Consider the following 24,740-nt stretch of genomic DNA (forward strand, 5'->3'; position numbering starts at 1 on the left):
CTTCTGACCTGGAATTAGGCTTCGATTTTTCTCCTGTGTTTTTCTCTTTGCAGGTCTGCGAGCTTTGAAGTTTCATCAAAATGTTCCAACATTCCAGTTCTTGAAAAGAGGGCAACATGTTTTATTTTCAAGGTGGAGATTAAGGTCCCAGAGATAACCTGTCAGGAAGATTCTAAATTCGATCTAGTCTGGGACACATAAAGACAGCTCCTGCTGTCCCCACCCCCAATTATGAAGTACTAGAGATAGATGGGTTTTCCTACTTGGTTGCAGGAGGAGCCAAAGGGGGCATTGAAGGGGCGGCGGCGGTGGGCGGGGAGCCAGGCCAAGGCTGAGTCCTGTGCAGCCATTGGTGGGGAGTGCGCGCTGAACTGAGCATGTTCGCGCCCGCCAGCCAGGGCCGCAGCCACAGCCGCAGGGACGGCAGCCGGGAGAGCCACCGCGCATTATGCAAAGCGGCAGCAGATGTGAGCGGGGCCAGCTGGGCGCTCCTCGGCCTCCGCTCCCAACGGCCGGCCCAGCTGCCTGAATTGTCCCGGACACTCCCCTGGCCCTCTCCAGGGCCGAGATGGCCTGAGGACCCCAAGGCGCGGCGGCGCAGCAGTGGGGTTGAAACATGGGGAACCAGGATGGGAAGCTGAAGAGAAGCGCAGGTGATGCCTCCCACGAAGGCGGCGGAGCCGAGGATGCCGCGGGGCCCAGGGATGCGGAAACCACAAAGAAGGCGAGCGGGAGCAAAAAGGCGCTTGGCAAGCACGGCAAGGGGGGAGGGGGCAGCGGGGAGACCAGCAAGAAGAAGAGCAAGTCCGATTCTAGAGCCTCGGTGTTTTCCAACCTGCGGATCAGAAAGAACCTGACCAAGGGGAAAGGTGCCTGCGACTCGCGGGAGGATGTGCTGGACTCTCAGGCCCTGCCGATTGGGGAGCTGGACAGCGCTCACTCTATAGTCACCAAGACCCCGGACCTCAGCCTCTCCGCTGAGGAGACAGGCCTATCGGATACCGAGTGTGCTGACCCTTTCGAGGTGATCCATCCCGGTGCTTCTAGGCCTGCTGAGGCTGGGGTAGGGATCCAGGCGACCGCGGAGGATTTGGAAACTGCGGCTGGAGCGCAAGATGGACAAAGGACCAGTTCTGGTTCAGACACGGACATCTACAGCTTCCACTCCGCTACGGAGCAGGAGGATTTGCTCTCAGACATCCAGCAGGCAATTCGTCTGCAACAGCAGCAGCAGCAGAAGCTGCTGCTCCAGGACTCCGAGGAGCCTGCAGCGCCCCCCACTGCCATCTCCCCTCAGCCTGGGGCCTTTCTGGGCCTGGACCAGTTCTTGCTGGGACCTAGAAGCGAGGCTGAAAAGGACACAGTACAGGCACTACCGGTGAGACCTGACTTGCCTGAGACCACCAAGTCTCTGGTGCCTGAGCATCCTCCGTCCTCCGGAAGCCACTTGACCTCCGAGACACCGGGTTACGCGACCGCCCCCTCCGCAGTCACAGACTCTCTCTCATCACCAGCCTTCACCTTTCCTGAGGCTGGGCCAGGGGAGGGAGCCGCCGGAGTTCCCGTGGCTGGAACTGGGGACACAGATGAGGAGTGCGAGGAGGATGCTTTTGAGGATGCCCCCCGCGGCTCTCCAGGGGAGGAATGGGTCCCAGAGGTGGAAGAAGCCTCAGAGAGGCTGGAGAAAGAGCCGGAGGAGGGGGTGCGAGAATCCATTACCTCCGCAGTCGCTTCTTTGCCTGGCAGCCCTGCGCCCAGCCCACGCTGCTTCAAACCTTACCCACTCATCACCCCCTGCTACATCAAGACCACCACTCGGCAGCTCAGCTCTCCTAATCACTCCCCGTCCCAGTCCCCCAACCAGAGTCCTAGGATCAAAAAGCGGCCGGACCCTTCCGTGAGCCGGAGCCCCAGAACCGCCTTGGCCTCTGCTGCAGCCCCGGCAAAAAAGCACCGGTTGGAGGGTGGTCTCACGGGCGGCCTCAGCCGCTCAGCCGACTGGACCGAGGAGCTGGGCGTTCGTACGCCAGGGGTAGGAGGCTCCGTGCACCTGCTGGGGCGCGGGGCTACTGCGGATGACAGTGGTGGCGGGTCACCTGTACTGGCCGCCAAGGCACCTGGGGCTCCAGCGACAGCTGATGGCTTTCAGAACGTGTTCACAGGTGAGCGCGCCTGCCACGTATCTCCGGGTGGCAGGTCGCCTGCCAATCAGATCCTTCCTTTACCACCCCGCCCCCTCCACGTTCTGAAAGGCCCAGGCCTGTTATTTACCGCCAGGGGTGTCTCCTCAGTTAAAAGCCTTGGGTGTGCTTATTCTCTCTCAGGATAGTAAAGAGGAAAAAAAAAATGTAGTTGTATGTCCAAAGTCATCTCAAAAGAGGACTGATGGGCTCACTGTCCTAGCTTCCTTCCCTCTATGAATATTAACCCCTTTTGTGTCTTGCTACCTCTGTCATCCTTCATGTTATTTCTTTTCCTTCTATGCTTTCACCGTTTAAAACTGTACATAGACCTTCCCAAGGATTTGTATTGCAGGCACACAACATTTATTCTAGTACATTCTAAAGGTTATGTCTGACCACCTCGAAGATAGTTTCTACCATGCAGTGGTCTGGGTACCATACAGGTAGTTTGCGAAGTGATTACTCCTTTTTTGCTAATGCTAGCAAGTATAATATATGCTCATAGAAAATGAATAAATAATAGACCATTAGTAATGTGTTATTTATTTATGATTCTAAGGATTGAAACGAGGGCCTTTTGCTTGCTAGGCAGGTACTGTACTACTGAGCTATGGCCTCAGATTTCCGCGATGCTTCTTGGTAAAGGGTTACCATAAGTTGCCTAGGCAGGCATTGGACTTAACTTGGTGATGTCCCGCATCGGTGAGAGGAAGCTGGGATGTGGAAATATTGAAGATGGGAAACTGAAAGCACAGGGCTCCCACTGGTACTGTCTTCCTTAGGTGACTGCGCCTGTGATAGGTTTAGTCTGTGTGATAGACCACGGGCAGCGTCATCAGCATCAGCTTCCTGGGTTAAAATTGAATCTGTTCATTTCTTCTTGTAGGTGCAAAGTATCTCTTGAGGCGTTTACTGATAGTGTCAGTTAGTTTCCTGTTTCACATATTATTATGGAAGATGTGCTGTTCAAATATAAAGTGCAGAGAGAAAAATAGCAGCATTCAATGCTAGTACTGATGGGTTTCAGAAAAATATATGAAAAGTTAAAATTTTTAAATGCAATTTAAAATGTGTTATGTTATTATAATAAACAGGTTATCATTTAGGTATATAGCAAGTGCCTGCAGTCTCAGCACTTGAGAGGCAGGGATAGAAGTTTGCATCTGTGTCTATGCACACTATATCTGTGCAGTGCCTGCAAAGGCCATGATAGGGCACTAGGACTGGGTTACAGATGACTGTGAGCCATCATGTAGGCACAGGGAATCTAGCTCAGGTCCTCTGGAAGGGCAGCCTGTGTTCTTAACCAACGATCCAACTCCCAGACCCTTTAGTACATTTTTTTTCCTTTAGTACACTTTTAATTTACATTTATGTTAGCCTTTATTTTGATTTAGATTTATTTAAAGATCTGAACCTTAGAAGTGATTTTTATTTACTTTATAGACTTTATTTACTTTATACTACCATAGTATTTCCTCCATGTTCTTTACTGTGGAGATTTACTGAAAGGGGAAGTTTAGAGTCATGGATCTACTAGAAATGATGTAAAGTAAAATTAAGATATTCAAACTGAAAAAGTCATATTTTTATGGCTGACGATTGAACAGTTCTTGGGATAATGTTTTCATTGTTTGGATTTGGGTTTTTGAGAGGAGGCCTTATATAACTCAGGCTGGTTTCAAACTTCTGTACTTGAGGACGACCCTGAATGCCTGATTCTACCTCAGTTCCCCAACTGCTGGGAGTATAAGCTGGTGCTATCAAGCCTGGCTCTTAAGATAATTTTTTTTTTGAACTTGTTTTGTGCTGAGAATAGAACTTAGAGTCTCGACTTTCTAGGCAAACCTTTACCAGTGAGCCAAAGCCTGACACACAGACTACTGAATCATGGTGCTGGCTTTCTAAATTTTACTAACTGAAAGTTATTGACAAGTGGAGAGCATGGGGGCAGGGCAGCTCTGTAGGAAAGCAGTTGTCTAGCATGGACAAGGACCTGGGCTTCAGTATCAGCATGGAAAAGAAGTACAGTGTGCAAGAACCTACTGTCTACCCATCTACCCTGTCTACCTATCACCTATAACCTATGATCTCTCTCTCTCTACCTATCACCTATAACCTATGATCTCTCTCTCTCTCTCTCTCTCTAACCATCTGTCGTCTTTCTATCATCTATGGTCTATCTATCTATTTTATCCTCTATCTATCCCTCTATCAACTATCAACTATTTATCATCTATCAATCATATATATATATAATCTATCCAGCAATCACAGTTCCTCAGGGTTTAGCAAGTATAAAGCAAGAATTGAGGTACTAGAAGTTATTAAAGGAGAATTAAAGAGAGTCCTGGAAGATCACAAGACCTTAAATATATTGAGGTTTTATTTACCCCGGACAAAAAGTGTTCTTAAGTCTTGGGATTCATTTAATTTTGCTATTATTTTCAAATTTCAAATGTGTAACACTTGAAGGAGCTGTTTGGTAGCCTGTGAGTTTTGTTGGCCTTTGAGCCCAGGCAGATTTCTGTTATTGTACAGAGTAAAAGTCATTTTTGTGTGGCAGTCATCTGCCTGTGTTAGATGGTTGCAAATTGCCACCAATGGACAGCAGGTCGAGTTTTGTGTTGCAGCATTCATAGTGTTCTGTCATTCACTCTCTGTTCCCCAGGGATATAAAGCAATGAGTAGATTTAACTTAACCTGGGACTGATGGGGAAATGAAGATCAAGTGTCTCAAGGTCATATTGTGTAATTCATTTCTAGGCAAAGCTAGAAGAGAACACTGTCCATTGAGTCACCCTTACTTATTGCTAGCATTTGTATCTTTGGCACTAGGTGATAACATACAAAGCAGGAATCTGTGAAAGGCATTGCCCTATCTAATGCTTTCCCTGCTAAGATTTTTCTGGTTTCTGTTAATAGAGGCCGGATATCTGACCTTCCTTGGGACAAATGATGGGTGAATTTGAAGTGAGAAAAAACTGGATGTTTCTTGAGACAGCTGTCCTGAAGACTGTTGTGTCAGAGGGTTACCAGACTGGCCCTGTCTTTGTCATCTGACACTTTTCTCAGCTTTACAATTAATTCTCTGTGGTGGTTTTATAGGCATCTCGGAAGTTATCCAGGGCTCAGTGAGCACTGGTGTTATCCTTAAGCAGCTAGGTTTTTGGTCTTAATTGTGGAATTATTTAGATCAGTTAATTTCCCAGCTGATTTTGAATCCAGAAGGGCATTGTATCTCTTTGCTTCCCTCAACATTTTTTAGCTTTACAGCACTGGAGAGAGGGGAAAGTGATTCTCTTTTTACTGCATTGCAACCATAGGGAAAATCATGCAAGTGAAAATGGAATCTCCCGCCCAGGTTTTTGTCTCTGCTGAATATGGCAATGCTCAGTGATGAGGTATTCTTCTGTTAGCTGTGGGGAAATGGACGGTGTTGGAGGGCATTCCATTTCAAAATTTCACACCTAATTTACTGGAAACATGCCACTTTCAGTATTCAATAGGATGAATTTGAGAGGTTCGCCTCTGAAAAGTGGTCTTGGTGTCAAACTCTGGGCCTCTTGAATGCTAAGCCATTGCTTTTATAACTGAATTACGTTCCTAGCCTGGTAATAGGGTGCAGTTAATTAAAGTTTGGACATCTAATATATTGAATTTGTGATGCCAAATCACTTTTGATAGGAATCTTTCCAGTCAATTATGCACTTAATCTATCTCCCTTTTAAACATGTGGGATGAAAGTTCCATCTGTTTTACAAGGCTCGCTGTCATCTTCAGGCACATCATTGTCTTGCGGAAGCACCGCTGTGGCCCCCAAGAGTTGGTTTACGTGTGTGGGCTAGAGGCCATGGTCTCTGTCACTTGGGATTTTGTTTCTGAACAGTTTCTTGACTCCTATTTGGCTATCGCTTCTTTCATTCTTAGTGCTTTCTTTATTTGCTTCTGCACTCTCCTGAATTCCTTATAATTTGATTTTATTCATAAATTTGTTACTAGCTTGTAAAAGTCTACAATTATGATGTTACCTCCATTTATTATGCTAGAGGTCAGATGGCTCTGGATGGTGCTTTACTTAAATATATATAATCTTTACCACTGTTTGAAGTACAGCTATGCCAAATCATGTCTCTATGAGCAACCAAGGCTCAAACAAGTCAAAGAATGTGACTAAGAGCATTGAGCTAGTAATCCCCATCTACTGTATGACCTCAAAAGCCCAAAGCCGTTGTTAATGTGCTGAGGGCAAAGCCAAGTGGACCCCGGAGTTTCTCAGGCTAATTGACAAAGTGCTTGCATCAATAGCTTGAACTTTTTACTCTCATTTTGGCTTTTCTAAAGTTTATCTTATTTGTTGTATTAGTAGACAGGAGTGCATATTTTCTCACAGAGCTCTTAAAAAATTTTTTTTTGGAGACAATATCTTATGTATCTAGCTTTGAACCCCCTAATAATAGATGCTACCCTCAAATTCCTGGTCCTCCTGTCTCCCAAGTGTTACAAATACAGGTATGTGCCACCATAGCTGGCTCTAACCTTGGATTCAATGTATAGCTTTTTAAATCATCACACTGAAAATTTTATAGGCCAAATAGTGTCATAGCAGTAGCTCCTGGCAAAGTATAGGTGTAAATAAATGAAGAAGGTGTCTCTGAAAATTGTGTTATTGGTCTGGGCATGGTAGCTCACTCCTTTAGTCAGCACTTGGGAAGGGAGGAGGGCAGATCTCTCTGAGTTCAATGCTAGCTTGTCCATTCAAAAATAAAAGCAAAAATAAAAACAGAAACATCCCCCATGACAAATAAAGAAAGATGATTATGTCATTTATGTAAACAAGGAAACAGGGGTGCCTACATATTGTTATTATCAGGTTCCAGACATTAGAGACAATTTGACAAGAGAACATGTGATCGAGGATATTCTGTAAGTCATTTTATTTTTGTCTGAAAGATTCTTTCGGACCGTGGCTTGAATCAGAGTTAAACATCCCAATGGCTTCAGTGATGCACGAAATGACTGCCTTATGACCCGAGGATTGGCCTGGTTTTAAGTGCGTTCAAGCACTTGGCTCTCAGCCATGCACATTTGAAATAGAGCAGGTGCCTTCACTGTGTTCCCTTCGGGTTCTACTAAAAAGTTGCTGAAACTGTGTTGGATGGTGATTTGTCTAAACACTGTTATCCTGGGTATTTGCTTCCTAGCTTTATTCTTTAGCTCCATGACTCACCCGTAATTGCTCCTCAGATATACGAGCATGGAGGAACAGCTTTACACTAAGAATGTTAGGATTCAGTGACATCATGAAATGCAGCCCCTGCCACTGTGCCTGGCAAAGAGCGGGTGTTTAATTAATGTTGATTGATTTCCACAACTGACTTGTTTTCTCAATAAATTTTATTGTTTGAAGTGGACAGAGCCAAATGTGTAAAAGCAGAACCAGACAATTCTGAAACGATTATAAAATCCTGGCAGGCTATAAATTGTTCAGCTACTTAATGAAATTATTTCTTAAACATAGATTTTTTTTTGGTATAGCTTTTCTATTTCTTTCTCTTATTTTTTTTTTTTTATAATTATAAACATTGTCATCACTTCAGGTTTCTGGGGGCCCAGAAAAAGATGGCGAGGGTTTGGTTGTGAGAAATGGAGATACTGCTGGTTACTAAAGGGTGTATGGGAGCCCAGCATGATAACTTAGACCTGTAACCAGGCAACTGAAACAGGAGGATTGCCACAAGTTCAAAGCCAGGCTAATGTGAGCTATGTGTCAGATACTCTCTATGAAAACCACCAAAGCAATAGCAAACAACAGCAGAGAAGGGGGGTGGGGAACAGGGAGCGAGGGAGGGAGCACTGACACCCTGTCAGTATTTGTTCTGTACAGTGTCTGCCACCAAGCACCTGAACTTTTTTGACCTTCTTCCCTGATTCTCGCATGAGATAAGGATTGAGACACACTAATGTATTTGCTCTTCTATGAATATGAGCTCATATTACAGACCCTGGGCCTTTATCCTGCAAGCTCACTTTCTTCGAAGTTTAGTTTGCTTCTCTTGGGAAGCATGTCAAAAGGACCAAGTGAAGGCCGTGTCTTCCATGTTCCATCAGCTAGCCCTGGCAGCCTCCATATCACTCTTTGTTTTTTTGTTTTTTTGTTTTTTTTCGAGACAGGGTTTTTCTGTATAGCTCTGGCTGTCCTGGAACTCGCTTTGTAGACCAGGCTGGCCTCGAACTCAGAAATCTGCCTGCCTCTGCCTCCCAAGTGCTGGGATTAAAGGCATGCGCCACCACGTCCGGCCATATCACTCTTTGAATGTGCCATCTGCATCACGCTGCTGTCTGGATTTAGGATTTCTTCTTCCTTGCCTTGCCTATGCTGTCCACCCATCACCTACTTTTCCTCTCCGTCTGCCCACTCATGGCTGTTGTGTGTCTTGCAGGGTGCTGTCCAGACAAACACTGAGTATGTGAGTTCTTGCTAAACACTCATGTTTCTGGGATGGACACAAGGAAGTTGGGGTATTTAGCTGTCCTGAGGTCAACTACAACCTATTGAATCTAAGCTTGAGAGTTACACAAGACTTTTGGTCAGTTGAAGTTAGTTATATTCAATGAAGTAAAGATAGCATGATAATTGGTGGGTCTCTTGAGAGCATACACATTATCTCTGCTGGAGGTTAGGATTAAAATGGTAACCATAGTACAGAAATTCAAGCTTTCATATATGTATATACTCATATATGTGTACATATATATGTATACATATTATTTTAATACATGTATATGTGTGTGTGTGTGTGTGTGTGTGTGTGTGTGTGTGTGTATGTGTATACAAGCACTTACTCCATGTCATACACATAGAGGTCAGAGGACAGCTTGCTGAGTCAGTTCTCTTCCCCCATGTGCTTCTCTTGGATCAAAATCTGGGCTTTAGACATGGCAGCAAGCATTTGTACCTACTGTGCCATATTGCAAGCTCTATACACATACATATACACATACACATACACAACACATATGTTTTGGGATAGGAGTACTGAGATTCAAAGTCAGAGCCTCACATATGCTAAGCAGGCACTCTATCTTCTCTGCCTGAGCTCTACCACCAAGCTGCATCTCTATCCTTCAATGCATCCTTAATGAAGGATGACTGATGTTTTAAGGCTAGGGAAATCATTCAGGTGGTAAAGTGCTGGATACACAAGCACGAGAAACTTGAGTTTTATCCACAGAGCCCACATTTAAAAAGCCAGGTGTGGTGACTCATTTGAAATGCTAGTTCTGAAAAGGCACAGACATAGAGATCATTAGGTCAGGCAATCTAGTCCAATTAGGAGCATTATACCAGGAAAGACCCTGGTTCAAAGACATAAGGGGGTAGTGCTTGTGGAGTGACGCCACTGTTGATCTCTGGTCTACACACACACACACACACACACCCGTACACCATCCCACAAGGTAAAGGGAATAGGTAAATTATTATTTCCATTCATTCTAACTTTTGTATTAGAAATAGTAGCGGAATTCGGCATTAAGGATTGTTAAGGAGAAATAAAATTTTATCTGTGACTTAATAGTTGATATGAATTTGCCAAATGTAAAAACTTTGTGATGCTTTTTACTTTTATTTAATTTCTGTTTACTTTTATTTAATTTCTGTGTTTATATCTGAATAGGTAGGCGTGTACCCTTGCAGATCAGAAGCTGATGTGGGATTCCCTGGAGCTGGAATCACAGGCAGTTGTGAGCTGCCAAATGTGGGTTCTGGGAAATGAACTTTATTCCTCTGCAAGAGGAACTTAACTGCTGACTTATCCTTCCAGTTCTTACAAGACTCCAAAAATATTAAAATATACCTTCTATTCAATTAGAATAAATCAAAGGAGTCACTGAAAACTATTAGATCAAATAACATTTATTGGACGCCACAAGAAGATGCCAACTGTGGCAGGCAGTTATTGTCCCTCTGACACTTGTTCCACTATTGGTGAGAAAGAGAAAATGAATGGCTTACTCCTTTACAAAGATGAGCTTGAAGTGTTGGCTGATCGGGAAAATGTCTGCTGTTCCTCTGTGGTGCCATCAGGTTACAGTATACTGTGGAATCCCTGGGCACTTTGTTACTGGATGCTAGAGCAGGGCTGGGCTAACTGCAGATCTTGTATATTCAGCAAGAATGAGATTCACAGCTTGAGAAAATCTATGTCTTAGTGTGTTAGAGTGCTATGCTGAGAATGTTCACACTGCCTAATTGGGTCTCTTTATATATGAGGGAGAAGGGTTCTTTGTGTCCTTTACATCATTGCTTTAAGGGACCAGGAAGGAAGTAAATATTTATCAGTCATCCAGTGCAGGACTACGGCAGAAGTAGTGAACAGCCTCCCTTTGCACTTTTTCTCCCCTTTTCCTGTTTCTTCCCTCTCTTCCTCCCTTCCCCTCTCTTCCCCATTTCCCTCTCTCTTCCCTTTCTCCCTCCATTCCTCCTTCTCTCCCTCCCTTCTTTCCTTCCTTTTTCTTCCTTCTCATCTCTTCCTAATGGTCTGGTTTCTCAGTTAACCAAACAAAGCAAAGGCAGGGCTAAGGATGTTGCGAGATGGTAACATTTGTCTTGCATGTATGAAGTCTGTAGTTGGACCTCAGGCTCACCCTGCTCCTCTAGGACACAGGAGAAGAAAAGAGAAGTGGAGGCAATCTTGTTGGGAGGTAGTTTACTCCAGTTTGTTAACCCTATGATTATTTAAAACAGGTCTAGCAGGAGCCTCTGAAATCATGCATTGCATAGACACAGTTTGTTGTAGTTTTTTCCAGTGTTGGAGCTGCAGAGAATCCTTATGCCCAGGGGATCCATTTACATGGAATACTAATAGCTTGGGAGCATCTGCAGAGGTGGGGAGAGTCCTGATGTTTTGATTTAGAGGGTGTGGACTGATTTTCATTTTTATATTTATGTGTATATGTGTGTCTCTGTATATATCCTCAAGGAGGCCCAAAAGAGGCATCAGATGTCTTGCAGTGGAGGTACAGGCAATGTGAGCTTTCCCAAGTGGGTGCTGGGAACTGAACTTTATTCCCATGCAAGACCAGCAAGTGCTTTTAACTGCTGAGCTATCTCTCCAGAATCTTTAAGATTTGAACTGGCTGGGCTGCCTTTATCTAGCATGAATGTAGGACTCTGTGTGTTTTTTTTTTTATTGAGTTTAATGATTGTATGTGGTAGATGGTATTGCTTTGTGAAAACATGAAGAATCGTGTTGTATAAGGTTTGACCAAAACTTAAACCCATTTGTCTTTCTAATGTGGGGCCAGGCTCACTGAGCAAAACCATTTAGATCTGCTACCAGCATGTGACTCAGCTCCAACTGAATGGATTCCAGGCTCTGCCATTCTCCTTGTCCTCTGAACTGCCCAATAAGAGGAGTGCATTAAGTCTTTACTTAGAATACTCGGTATATTGGTTTCTGTTGTTTTAGTTTCTCCATCTGTGAAATGTGCTTGTTCAACAATTTCATGACTCTGTGATATTCTCTTTATAAGTTCATATCGACATTAACTCCCACCCCAAATGGGGGACTCACTGTGTAGCCTTGGAAAACATTATGTGGACTAGGTGGTCTCCTATTCACAGAGACTCACCTGCTTTTGTCTGAGTGCTGGGATTTAGGCCCCCACCTTCATGTCTGACTCTGACATTAAAGTTCTGTAGAAATAAAACACAGAAAAGACAAATGCTCATAGGTTTAAAAAAAAACCTTATTGGCCTTAACTATTGTGGTGTGGTTTGATCCAGTTATAAAACAATCGACTTTTACAGGATTCCATGTAAGTCCAGCAGAACACACCATTGAAGGGCTCTGTAAGTAGGAAGTCACTTTGTTGCTAAAATACACGTTTTCTCTCTGAAACAATAACAGACAGAATGACAATAAAGATCATGTTTGCAAATGATGCATAAACCTAGGAATTCTTTTTCCCTTAGACTAACACATGCGAGGTTGGAGATGGTTACTGACGTGTGCTCTCTGTGGGAAGTATTGCATTTTACAGCAACCAACTTGTTCTTCGAGGCAATTATACCTTCCTGTCTGTGCAGTGCTACTTCGGTTAAATGTCTCGGAGGGAGGATGCTAGATGGCCGTGAAACATCCTGGCTGTTTATTTTTGGACATCAAATTGGATATCCTATTTTTAGAAAAAAAAAAATCCCGAAGTTTGTTGAGTGTGTCAGAGTCAGCGTCTTTCAAGAAGGGATGGATAGAACAGTAAGACCTGTCATGAGTTAGAGAGAGAAACATACAGCTGGGCTGTAAAATCTGACAGAAGTGAGAAGGCATCCTAGCATCCTTTAGTTTGTGGCTTGGATTATTTATTTATTTCTCTAATATGCTTTATTTGATTATGAATGCTTTCACTGTCATTTGCCCTGTGATAACAAAGGGTAGGTGTATGGCTTTTGGTTTAGCTTCAAGATGCACTACTGAGGTTCACCCCCAATCTTCTTTTGTAAATCTCCTCTGGGCTATTTTCCCAACATTAGTGGAGAATAAACTCCCAGATCTGACTCATTTGTTGATGTTCCTTTCCTGGGCACCAGTCACCTCTCACTTAAGCATTACAAGTCTCCAAAAGTCACAGTCTAAGACCACACTTTTCTTCTCCATCTCCCCAACATTGTTTGCTGGGTCCCCTCACCAAGGAACTGCTGCACTGTCTGCCCTTATTCCTTCATTCCTTAAACCTTCTACAACCCATTAATCTTTCCATTAAAAATACCTCTTTAAACAGTCTTCTCCTTTACATTACATTGTATCCACTTTTTAAAGTTCCACTTACAATCACTGACTTCCCTGCCTTCTCCTACTCAAAGTCTGGCTGCTTCCACCAGGCATGAGACCAGACTATTTAGTATACACATTTGGGGTCTGGAAGTGTGGCTCAGTATTAGGACATGTTCAGCACCCACGAATCTCTGGGTTACAGAGTACAGTAGAATACACTTTTACATGGACAAGTCTCAAGATAGAAACATCTTACTCATCACGTTTTATCCCAAGGATAAAGCTTAAAATCATATGTGTGTGTCTATATATTATGCATGTAATATGTTTTGTATCATATTGGCAAAAAGAAAAACCTTAGACAAATTAAAATTTAACAGGCCTTCGGCAGAAAAGGAGGGTGCACAGAATAGCATTCCAGATAAAAAGCCAGTTTACAACTTGTTGGTAGGGGATATAGAAGTGATATTCTGAAATAGCCTGATGTGTTACTTTTATGCAGATGCCTTATTTGATTATTTTTGACAACATGCAGCCTATAATTGTGTACATTCTCAGTCGGTATGACTAGGGTAAGACTTCATTATAAGAAACTCTTGTTAGGTTTCAGTTTGTTTGCTTACTAGATTACCTTATATGTCCCCACATATGGAATCTGCTTTAGGATGACTTTAATGTAAAGACATGTGAATTATTGTGCAGTGCATTATGCATGTGATGTGTAATAAGCATCTGTCAGGGTTTCTATTCCTGCACAAACACCATGACCAAGAAGCAAATTGGGGAGAAAGGGTTTATTCAGCTTACACTTCCATACTGCTGTTCATCACCAAGGAAGTCAGGACTGGAACTCAACCAGGTCAGGAAGCAGGAGCTGATGCAGAGGCCATGGAGGGATGCTCTTTACTGGTTTGCCTCCTCTGGCTTGCTCAGCCTGTTCTCTTATAGAACCAAGACTACCAGCCCAGAGATGGTCCCACCCACAAGGGGCCTTTCCCCCTTGATCACTAATTGAGAAAATGCCTTACAGTTGGATTTCTTGGAGGCATCTCCCCAACTGAAACTCCTTTCTCTGTGATAACTCCAGCTGTGTCAAGTTGACACACAAAACCAGCCAGTACAGCATCATATGCATTTTAACATGTTAATGCTTTTTAGCCCGGTCCCTTTGTTGCTTAGTGTTATCCATCTTTCTGTCCCAAGCACTGTAGTCATTTAATGATGGCTCATGTTCTTTTAGTTCGTTCTAGGTGGAGATGACACCATATCAGGGGAAGAATCCAGTGGATCATATTTCTTATATCATAATACACTGCCAAATAAACCCTTCATTTAAAAAGAAAAAAAATCCCAGGCTTAATGTTTCTGTTTAAATGAAGTATCCCCTGAACTTCCTAAAGAATGAGAGTTCTTAAGGTTTAGACAGCTGCAGGGGCACTCTTCTCCTTTCTCCTGTGGCCTTAATGTTCCTCTGGAGTTCTGAGTGACAGCTCCGGTGCATTCCCAAGGTGCATTCCCTTTGCACAGTGAGGATCTTGAGTCCTCACTTCTTTGGTGACTACAGAGAACACTGGTGAATCCCACACTGGGGGCCTTGTGAGAATCCCTCTGTTATGTGTAACAGGGAGTGAGGCTGCTTGGCCATGCAGTAGTGGCATACACCATCTGTTCAGGTATCATGAGCATAGCACGTTGCTATTTCCTACACTTTGACTTTAGATGAATAGTCACGAAATAGCTTTTCCTTAGTTAAAATTTTTAATTCTATAGAGTTAAGTTTGAAAACTTTGCAAACAAATAAAAACATTACACACCCAAATTAACCCAAACTCTATCTTCAATACACATCATGTTTTTACTTTATTATACTTTCCTGCCAACGGAGTCTAAGTGTTCCTTCCTGTGTTACTTTCTTCTCTGATCTGTGATGATATCGTGGGACATGCCAACTTAAGGAAGAAAGGGTTGACTTTGGTTTATGCTTCCACAGTCATAGAGTCAGTCCTTGCAGCAGTCGGTATCCTGGCAGAAACAGGAAGCTGGCTGATCACAATTTTTATTTACACAGGAGGAGAGAGAGAGAGAGAGAGAGAGAATATCAGCTCCCAGTTTACCATCAGTGATAGTTCCCTCACCTCCAGAAGGTTCTATAACCTCTCCAAACAGTGCAGGAAGCTGGAGGCCAAATGTTCAACCCATGAGCCTACAGAGGCACTTCTTTCAAACCACCACAACCCCCCAACATGTATCCTCAGCAATGTTCATCGGTTTTTGTTTTTTTAATACTTACCATGCTGTCTGTGGTGAGACAGAATCTTAATGCAGTTTTGATTTGTATGTCTCTGAATGTTTCTGCAAAATGTTTCTTGGTTAGCTATTTGTATTTCTTTTGTTTCTTAAAGCTTTATTTATTTTCATGTGGATAAGCATTTTGCTTGCATGGTTCCCCAAAAAGTCAGAATAGAGTGCTTACTTCCTTGGAACTAGAGTTACAAATGGCTGTGAGCTACCATGTGGGTGCTGGACCCTGAACATAGGGCGCTTTAAGCCTTTGAGCCTTCTCTCTACCCTCTGTATTTTGTTTCTGGAAACATGTCTACCCAGTTCATTTGCCCATCTCAGGCTAGATATTATTAGTTTATTTAATGTTCGTTTCTGAGTTCTTTCTTTATTTTTGGTTAGTCTCTTGTCAAATGAACGAACAGCTGACAGGATTTCCTTCATCCTCCCCTCTCTGCCTCTCCAATGCTGGGATTCGAAGTGTGTGCCATTGAGCTCTGCTTTTTACTTAGGTTGCCAGGGTGCGGTCTTAGGTCTTCATGCTCGCATGCCAGGTATTTTTCTGGCTGAGCCATCTCCCATTTCCACAGTTTTGAATTTATTTGCATGGATTTTTCTGTAGGACAAAATGGGGATCTGGTTCCATTCTTCTACAGAGGTTATCCAGTTTTCCCATTGCCATTTGTTAAAGGGGTTGTCTTTTCTCCAGCCAAACTTTTATTTTATTAATATTTATTTATTTATTTATTTATTTATATTTATTTGGTTATTTGGGTTTCTTGGAAGAGGATTTCTCTGTGCAACAGCTCTGACTGTCCTGGGACTTGCTTTGCAGACTAGGCTGGCTTCAAACGTACCACCACACCTGGCTCCGGTCAAACTTGTAAACATTTTGTAGAGCATCATGTGCCTGTGGCTATGTATGAGCACAGGACTTAGGCCACAGTGGCAATGGCTGCTTGTTTTGTGGCCTGGTTCCACACTGCGACTTTGTGAATATTTTTTTCTAACGAGATCATAGAACCTTTTTATTCAGTTTCTCTGAGTACTTCACATCCTATTGAGAGCCCATTCCTATTTAGAAGACTCGGCAGAGATTCAGTTTACGTGATGATTATCAATCTTGCGATACAGAAGCAGGTTTGAATTGGTCAATATATCTCCCCTCTTTATTCTTTTAAATTTCTGTGTTTAATTTATGCTTCGTGCTATTTTCTCATGTGAGAAAAATCTCTCTTCCTCCAGGCTTGCAAAATTTCTCATATCCTAATTTTATCACCCTGACCTTAACTTCTCTGATTTAGAATCCCCCTGTGTGTTTCAGGTGTGATGTGTGGATTCACTGTTTTTTTTTTCCCTTTTTCCTCCCCATGAAAAGCCTAGTTTTCCAGATTTACATGATAAATAGTCGATTACTTGACCGTTGACACCATTTTTTATATCACATATCTTTGTAATCTCTATATCTATTTGTCTCTGAGGTTTCTATTTTTTGCTTTTATGTGTTTCCTTTTTTTTTTTAGCAAGTGCCATATGGCTTGTATAAATGTAACTTTGCAGAATATCTGATTTCTGATCCTAGAGAAGTATCTGCTCTTCTCAGTGTTGACCATCTGTCTGTATGTAGGTTCTATATATTGTCCCACGAAAATCCAAACACGTGATTGCAATTCTGACTTAAAGTTTTGTGTGTGTGTGTGTGTGTGTGTGTGTGTGTGTGTGTGTGTGTGTCTAATCAAGAGTCACCCTAGTCAACGTCATTTTCAACTTACTAATTCTGCCAATCTGTGAGCACAGGATGCCTTCCCATCTTCTATTGTATTTTTCAAGATTCTGGAGTTTTCATCGTCATGTTCATTCATAGGTATTATATTTTTCAAAGCTAATGAATTTTTTTCTTCTTCCTGATTCCTCCTGATTCAGAAAGTTTGTAATACAGAGAAGGTACTTGAGTTGTCTGTGTTGATTTTGTAGTGTTGTATTGCTGAAATGTTTAACAGACTTGAGAATGTTTTTTTGTTTGAGTCTTTACAGTATAGGCTCATGTCATCTGCAAATAGGAACAATTTGACTTGAACCTTTTGTACTTGTGTCATGGTATTTCTTTTTCTTTCCTTATTGCTCTGGCTAGCACATCAAGGACTACGTTAGCAAAATGGAGAGAGCCTGGTCCCTCAGTAAGTATGCCCAGGCTCTCTCCACTCAGGGAACTAGCTTTCATGTATTCTTCCACTTAGTCTAACACTGGCTGTAGATGTAGATTAAATATTCCTTCCTGGTTGGTTTCTTCAGAGCTTTCTTTCCAGGAATGGATGATGAACTTTATCAGAAGGCATTTCTGCATCTGTTGAGATTACCCTGTGATTTCTGCCCCTTGGTCCATATATGTGGTTTATTACTTTTGTCTTGTTGAATTGCCCTTGCATTTCAGGAATGAAGTCAACCTAATGATAGTATAAGACATTTGAAATGTGTGATTGAATTTCGTTTACAAATATTTTATTGCGTTTTAGCCTTATTCTCGTGGTTCATCAAGAAAATTGTTTTATACTTCTCTTTATTTCTTTTTATTGACTGACTGATTGTTATACATAGTAGCAAGTTTTATCTGGTTTACTATAGAGGCAATCCTGGTTTCAAAACACGGTTTTGGTAGATCCCTTTCCCTTCTGTTTTGTGAACTATGTTTGAGTCCAGAGATGCTAATTTTTATTTAAACTCTGGTAGCATCTATCAAACTTAAGGCTCTGCCTTTATCTTTGAGATTCCTTATGAATTTAGGTTTTCTCTCTCTCTTGGTTAATTTGGCTAAGGGTTACAATGACCCAACTCTTGGTTCCGTTGATTCTTTGTATTTTTTTAGTTTCATTAATTTGTGTGAAATGTTTATACTTTGTTTTCTAATACCTAGAAAAGTTTTTCTTTTTCTTGTCTTTCTAAAATCTTGAGGTAAATATTCATTTACATTGGATAATAACAATATTTTTAATGTAAATACTCATAGCCATAAATGTTCTCTATAGAATTGCTTTTTGTTGTGTTTCTAAAGTCTTCGTGCTTTCTTTTTCCATTTGACTTGAAGAATGTTACATTTTCCACCTTAACATTTTTTAAATGACCCACCAGTCATTGAAGAGTCTGTTATTCTGGGCCTGTGAGATGACTCAGTTGGGAAAGGCACTTAGTGCCAACCCCAGTGACCCAAGTTTGATCCTTTAGATCTACATGATAGAAACAGAGAATGGGCTTCCCCAAGCTGCCCTCTGACTTCCATGCATCATGCTGCTGCTTCTGCTTCTTCTGCTTCTTCTGCTTCTTCTTCTTCTTCTTCTTCTTCTTCTTCTTCTTCTTCTTCTTCTTCTTCTTCTTCTTCTTCTTCTTCTTCTTCTTCTTCTTCTTCTTTTTTCTTTTTGGTTTTTCAAGACAGGGTTTCTCTGTATAGCCCTGGTTGTCCTGGAACTCACTTTGTAGACTAGGCTGGCCTCGAACTCAGAAATCCTCTTGCTTCTGCCTCCTGAGTGCTGGGATTAAAGGCTTGCACCACCACGCCTGGCATCCATGCATGCTTCTTGGCAGGTTTACCTCCATATACACAAAGGAAATCCAAGTAAAATGTTAAAGAAAGGAGTAGGTTCCACTGCCAGATGGGTAGCTCACACTTGTGATCACATCATTTAAAGCTGAGGCAGAGGGATCGCGTTGAGTCTGAGGCTATTTGGAGCTGTCTAGTTCCTGGCTACAGAATGAGAGACCTTGTCTTAAATGATGTTCACTATTTCATCTTCCTGAATTTATGGAACTTTTTTGTTTAAAAAAAAACAACTTTTATTATTATATCTACATGTGGCTATAGAATGTCCATGCATGCAAGTGCACATGGAGGCCAGACAAAGATGCTGAACTCCCCAGAGCTGGAGTTACAGGCAGTTGTGGGCCATTCAATGTGACTATTTGAACTCTAGGACTCCAGAAGACCAGGAAACACTCTTAACCACTAGGCTGTCCCCCAGCCCCTCCCTATTAGTGTTTCTTCAGATAGATGTTCTGATAAACCATGCTTTTTTTTTTTCTAATTTGATTCTAGAAACCAGTTGTTTCCAGTAGTTGTTATTCCCTTGCTTCTCTAATTGGCATCATACCCTGGAAGTCCTCTACCTTCCTCCCATCCCCACCCCCATCCATCCCCTTTGGAACCTTGGCCATCTTTTCTGTGTGGAGAGGAGCTTCCTCTAATGTAATGTTCTTGATCTTCCTAAGGCCGAGACCTTTTAATACAGTTCTTCATGCTGCGGTGACCCACCCCCACCCCCCCCAACCAAAAATTATTTCATGCTGCTTTATAGCTGTAATTTTGCTACTGTTATGAATCATAATGTAAATATATGATATTCAGGATATCTGATATGCGACCCCCAAATGGGTCCTAACCCAAACTTTGAAAACACCTCCCTACTGTCATGTGTTCTATTAAAACAACAGCAGCCAAAATAAAGCAGATAAGTGAAGACTAAGCTGGTCTGGTGATGCCCATCAGCAGTCCCAGTACTCAGACGGCTAGGAACGGAAGGAAGGCCATGAGTTCAAGCATCGTTGGCTGTAAACTAGCTTAACAAGGAGAGAAAGGGAAAGCGGCAAGAGTTAACTGGATTACTCAGGCTAGCAGAAGCCAGAAGACCAAGCAACTCCTATTGCCACCCTGGAGAGTTCACCTGTAAGGAATGAGCCAGAGACTTTGGCTCTGTATGTTCCAGTTGCCCTGCATTTTGTCTGTAAGACTGTGACTCTTGAGTGACCTGAGTGTATTCTCACTGGTTAAGACAAACAGCACGCTTTCTTCCTAACTGTCCTCTGGGACTGCATAGTCCTGCATAGAACCTACACACAGTAGGTTCTTAAGGATTTGACTGTATCTGGTTTTCAACCTCTTCCTCTCTTCAGTTCCATTGAAGGCATTTAACAACTTGACCAGTTTTTAAAACTGGTTTTAAACAGACTATAAAATCTGTTCTTCTTTGGGCTCTGGTCACTTGAACTAGGTTGCAAGCCTCTGTAGGGTGCAGACCACATGGTCTCTTTCTTTTGTATTTTACTGCAGACCTTTTGTCAAAAGCTTTCTCCAGAGCTGTTGGCTGACTCAGAAGCAGAAGGTCCCTGGAATAAGAATGAGGGTAGCAAAGCTGATACCCAGCTTGGCACTGCCCCTGCTCAGTCTTATGATGCTGGCACATTCTGGAAGCTTCTCATTGCTTAGCTAGCTCTTTGAAATTGTGATGATAATGCCTGCTCTGCAGGGACTAGGGAATGTGGCTCAGTGGCTAAGTACCCTGTTTAGCATGTCCTGGGTTTAGCTTGCTGAAAGCTCAGGGTTAACCCTCAATGCCAATTTTTTTTTTAAATCCTTGTTCTGCCAGTTTTGTAAGATACTGACAGATGTCAAACACCTTTTATCCCAAGTAGGTCTGTCCACAGGAAGGCTTTCCTAAGGTTGTGGTGCCTGAATGTGCCAAAAGTACTCAAGAGGTTGAAGACTGGAGATTGCTTGAGTTGCTTGCATTCATTAATGATGCTGTTGACAATTCCTCCCAGCTCCACCCAACAGCTGCCTAGCAACAGCTTGCATCTCTGCCCTCCAGGTACTAGCAGGTACTAAGCACCATAGTTTGTGTCCATAGTACCTCACCCCTTCCTTTCTCTCTGACTCCACCTCTGTTTCTCTCTGTGTGCTCTCTCTCTGCCCACTCCCTCCCTCTCTACCCCACATGTCCCCTGTCAGACTCTTCTCCTCTTTTTCTCTTCCTCTTTGTTCTCTTTCTGTCCTTCACTGTCCCCCTTTCTCTGCCTCTACCCCTTTCTCCAGGTCCCCCTTTCTTCCACCAATAAACTTCTTTTGTACTAGACCAGTCCCATGGTGGGGGTTCTTCAGGAGAAGACCTTGGCCAGGCTGCCAAGGCGCTCTCTCCCATTGCATTATGCCACTCCATTTCATAAAACACAGATATCTTTCCTCAAGGGTCTGTGTGTGTTTGTGTGTGTTTGTCTACATTTTACGTGGTTGCTGGTCAAGGGCCTAGTAGCTCTCCAGTGCTGAGATGAGGATTTTGATTCTTCCTTTTATAGGAGGATTAGTGCTTTCAGTGCGACGATAAACAGTTCTTTCTTCTTTTACCCTCGCAGCTGTCCCTGTGTTTATCTAGCTCTTTGAGTTTTGTTTACTGAGGCAAGAGGAACATGTGCAGCTAGTGCTTGAGAGTAAAGTTAATTCTATACACATAAACCTGGGTTGGTTGCCCTATAAAGCTGTGTGTGGAGAGGGGAGGCTGAGAGAGAGAGAGAGAGAGAGAGAGAGAGAGAGAGAGAGAGAGAGAGAGAGAGAGAGAGAATCAGTTAGAGTCACTGGGGAACATTAATGGAGTCTCCAGGCTCTCATCAAGTGAATTGTTTTTAAAAAGAGTTTCATAAATATAGTTAAATAAATAATGTATGCTTTTTAAATAAAGAAAATAATCGGAAGTTAGGAATTTTTTAGAAAATTTATTTATTTATTTATTTATTTATTTATTTAATGTATCTGAGTACACTGTAGCTGTACAGATAGTTGTGAGCCTTCATGTGGTTGTTGGGAATTGAATTTTTAGGACCTCTACCCCAGTCAGCCCATTGACTCCACTGCGCTTGTTCAGCCCCTGCTGGCCTCATCCCAAAGATTTGGTTATTATTATACATAAGTATGCTGTAGCTATCTGCAGTCACACCAGAAGATGGCATCTGGTCTCATTATGGGTGGTTGTGAGCCACCATGTGGTTGCTGGGATTTGAACTCAGGACCTTCGGAAAAACAATCAGTACTCTTACCCACTGAACCATCTTGCCAGCCCTGAAGTTAGAAATTCTAACAAGCAGGTCCTGGGTGCTCTTGGTTGCTTTAGTTTTAGTTTAGCTTTGTTTTCTTTTTTTAAGACAGTGTCTTGCTAAGTTCCAAGGGCTTTCTTGGAACTCACTATGCTATCTCTGAAATCATTGTCTCCTTACTCCTGGGATAACAGGCATGACAGGCATGACAGGCATGTGTCACCATGTCTCCCAGAAACACGCTCTTAAACATTGTCTTTTAAATGAAAGTTTACTAGATGTAAAAGTAGGTGAAGATAATTTGGTCTGGGCTTTTTCTTTTTAATCTTTTCAAATGAATTTTACAATAAATTTGTAGTTTCCTTCCTTTAAGTTGAACCAAATACTTATTGACCACATTTACAAGGACAAAATATATGATTTAATCTTTTAAAAAATAACTATTTTTAATGTGTATGATGTTTTGTCTGCATGCATTTATATTTGTGTAGCATATGTATATCAATGCTCTTTGAGGCCATAATAAGGTATTAGATATCCTGGAGATGGTGTTACAGATGGATGATTGAGAGCTGTCATGGGAGGCTGGGAGCTAAACCAAGGTTTTCTGTAAGAGCTGTGAGTGGTCTTAACCACCGAGCCATTTCTCCATTCTTAGCATAAAAAAAGGGAATCTTAGGAATTCCATTGTTGTGAACAGACACACAGACACCATGACCAAGGCAACTCCTATAAGGACAACATTTAATTGGGGCTACCTTACTGATTCTGAGGTTTAGTCTGTTATCATCATAGCAGGAAGCATGGTGGTGTGCAGGCAGGCATGGCGCTGGAGGAGCTGAGAGTTCTACATCTTGGTCCAAAGACAAGCAGGAAGAAACTAGCTTCTGGGCAGCTAGGAAGAGTGTTTCAAAGCCCACACCCATAAAGACACACTTCCATCCAACAAGGCCACACCACCTCATGGGCCACCACAGTGCACACACACACACACACACACACACACACACACACACACGCTATTTGTGTATATGGGTACCTGGTAAGCTTGGAAGAAGTCACTGGGGTCTTTGGAACTGGGGTTACAGATGGTTAGTGAGCTGTCCACTGTAGCTGGTGTGAACCAAACTCAGGTACTCCAGAATAGCAGAAACTGTTTTTAACTACTGACTAACACAATATAAATTTTGATAGTAGTAGTAGTAGTAGTCATAGTAGTAGAAGAAGAAGTAGTAGTGGTAGAGACTATTTACTTGCTATTGTTTCAAACTCATTATCAAGGTATTAATGAAAGAGATTATTGAGGATGGCTATTTCAAGCTTGAGGATGAAGAAACTGGCTAGGGTTGTAATTTAGGATTAGAATAGGGGTAGCCTAGCATTCTACAGTCCTTTTAGCTAGCACTGTGGGCTTTGCAGTTGCCAGCGGCAGACAGCATCTGTACCAGTCCTCCATGATAGACTGTTGCCCACTGCAATGCTGTGTATATTTCCCATTCAATAGATGTGTTTTTGGCCAGGTGGTTTGTTTTGGATACTCTGTGCCAAACAAATACAGAGTACAGCTTGGTTGATATGAAATAGAATAAAGATGCAAATATTTGAGCACATTCAAATGTAGAGGATAACTATTTTTTTAATATGATTAACATGTTTTCATTGAGTAAGAGGAGAAATGAAAAATTATAAATTCTTTGAAGTATATGTTCATGTGCTTGGGGGTGGAGCACACAAGTGAATCCTGAGGGCCTACTGGTTCCCAGTCTCAGTCAGCCAATTTGTACAGCTAAGAAGTAGGGTTGAACTCTGGAAATCAGTCTGGCGGTTCCTCAGAAAATTGGACATAGTACTACCGGAGGATCCAGCAATACCTCTCCTGGGCATATATCCAGAAGATGTCCCAACCGGTAAAAAGGACACATGCTCCACTATGTTCATAGCAGCCCTATTTATAATAGCCAGAAGCTGGAAAGAACCCAGATGTCCCTCAACAGAGGAATGGATACAGAAATTATGGTACATTTACACAATGGAGTACTACTCAGCTATTAAAAAGAATGAATTTATGAAATTCCTAGCCAAATGGATGGACCTGGAGGGCATCATCTTGAGTGAAGTAACACAATCACAAAAGAACTCACACAATATGTATTCACTGATAAGTGGATATTAGCCCAAAACTTAGGATACCCAAGATATAAGATACAATTTGATAAACGCATGAAACTCAAGAAGAATGAAGACCAAAGTGTGGACACTGTGCACCTTCTTAGAATTGGGAACAAAACACCCAGGGAAGGAGTTACAGAGACAAAGTTCGTAGCTGTGATGAAAGGATGGACCATTTAGAGACTGCCGTATCCAGGGATCCATCCCATAATCAGCTTCTAAACGCTGACACCATTGCATACACTAGCAAGATTTTGCTGAAAGGACCCAAATATAGCTGTCTCTTGTGAGACGATGCCGGGGCCTAGCAAACACAGGAGTGGATGTTCACAGTCAGCTATTGGATGTATCACAGGGCTCCCAATGGAGAAGCTAGAGAAAGTACCCAAGGAGCTAAAGGGATCTGCAACCCTATTGTTGGAACAACATGATGTACTAACCAGAACCCCGGAGTTCTTGTCTCTAGCTGCATATGTATCGA

At 42.5% G+C, this 24,740-nt stretch overlaps 1 protein-coding gene across 1 annotated transcript in view; it reads left to right on the top strand.

The window, feature by feature from the left end:
* Positions 1-337: 337 nt before the first annotated feature.
* Fmn2 (formin 2) overlaps positions 338-24,740 on the top strand; it is a 326,068-nt gene continuing 301,665 nt past the window's right edge. Inside the window, exon 1 of the mRNA XM_021173977.3 lies at positions 338-2,162. Within this exon, the coding sequence (XP_021029636.2) occupies positions 617-2,162 (1,546 nt within the window). The 5' untranslated portion in view covers positions 338-616. The remainder of the gene's footprint in view (positions 2,163-24,740) is intronic.

Source organism: Mus caroli, unplaced genomic scaffold (genome assembly GCF_978045245.1).
Source record: "Mus caroli unplaced genomic scaffold, Mus_caroli_1 scaffold_1, whole genome shotgun sequence".
Taxonomy (NCBI): Eukaryota; Metazoa; Chordata; class Mammalia; order Rodentia; family Muridae; genus Mus; species Mus caroli.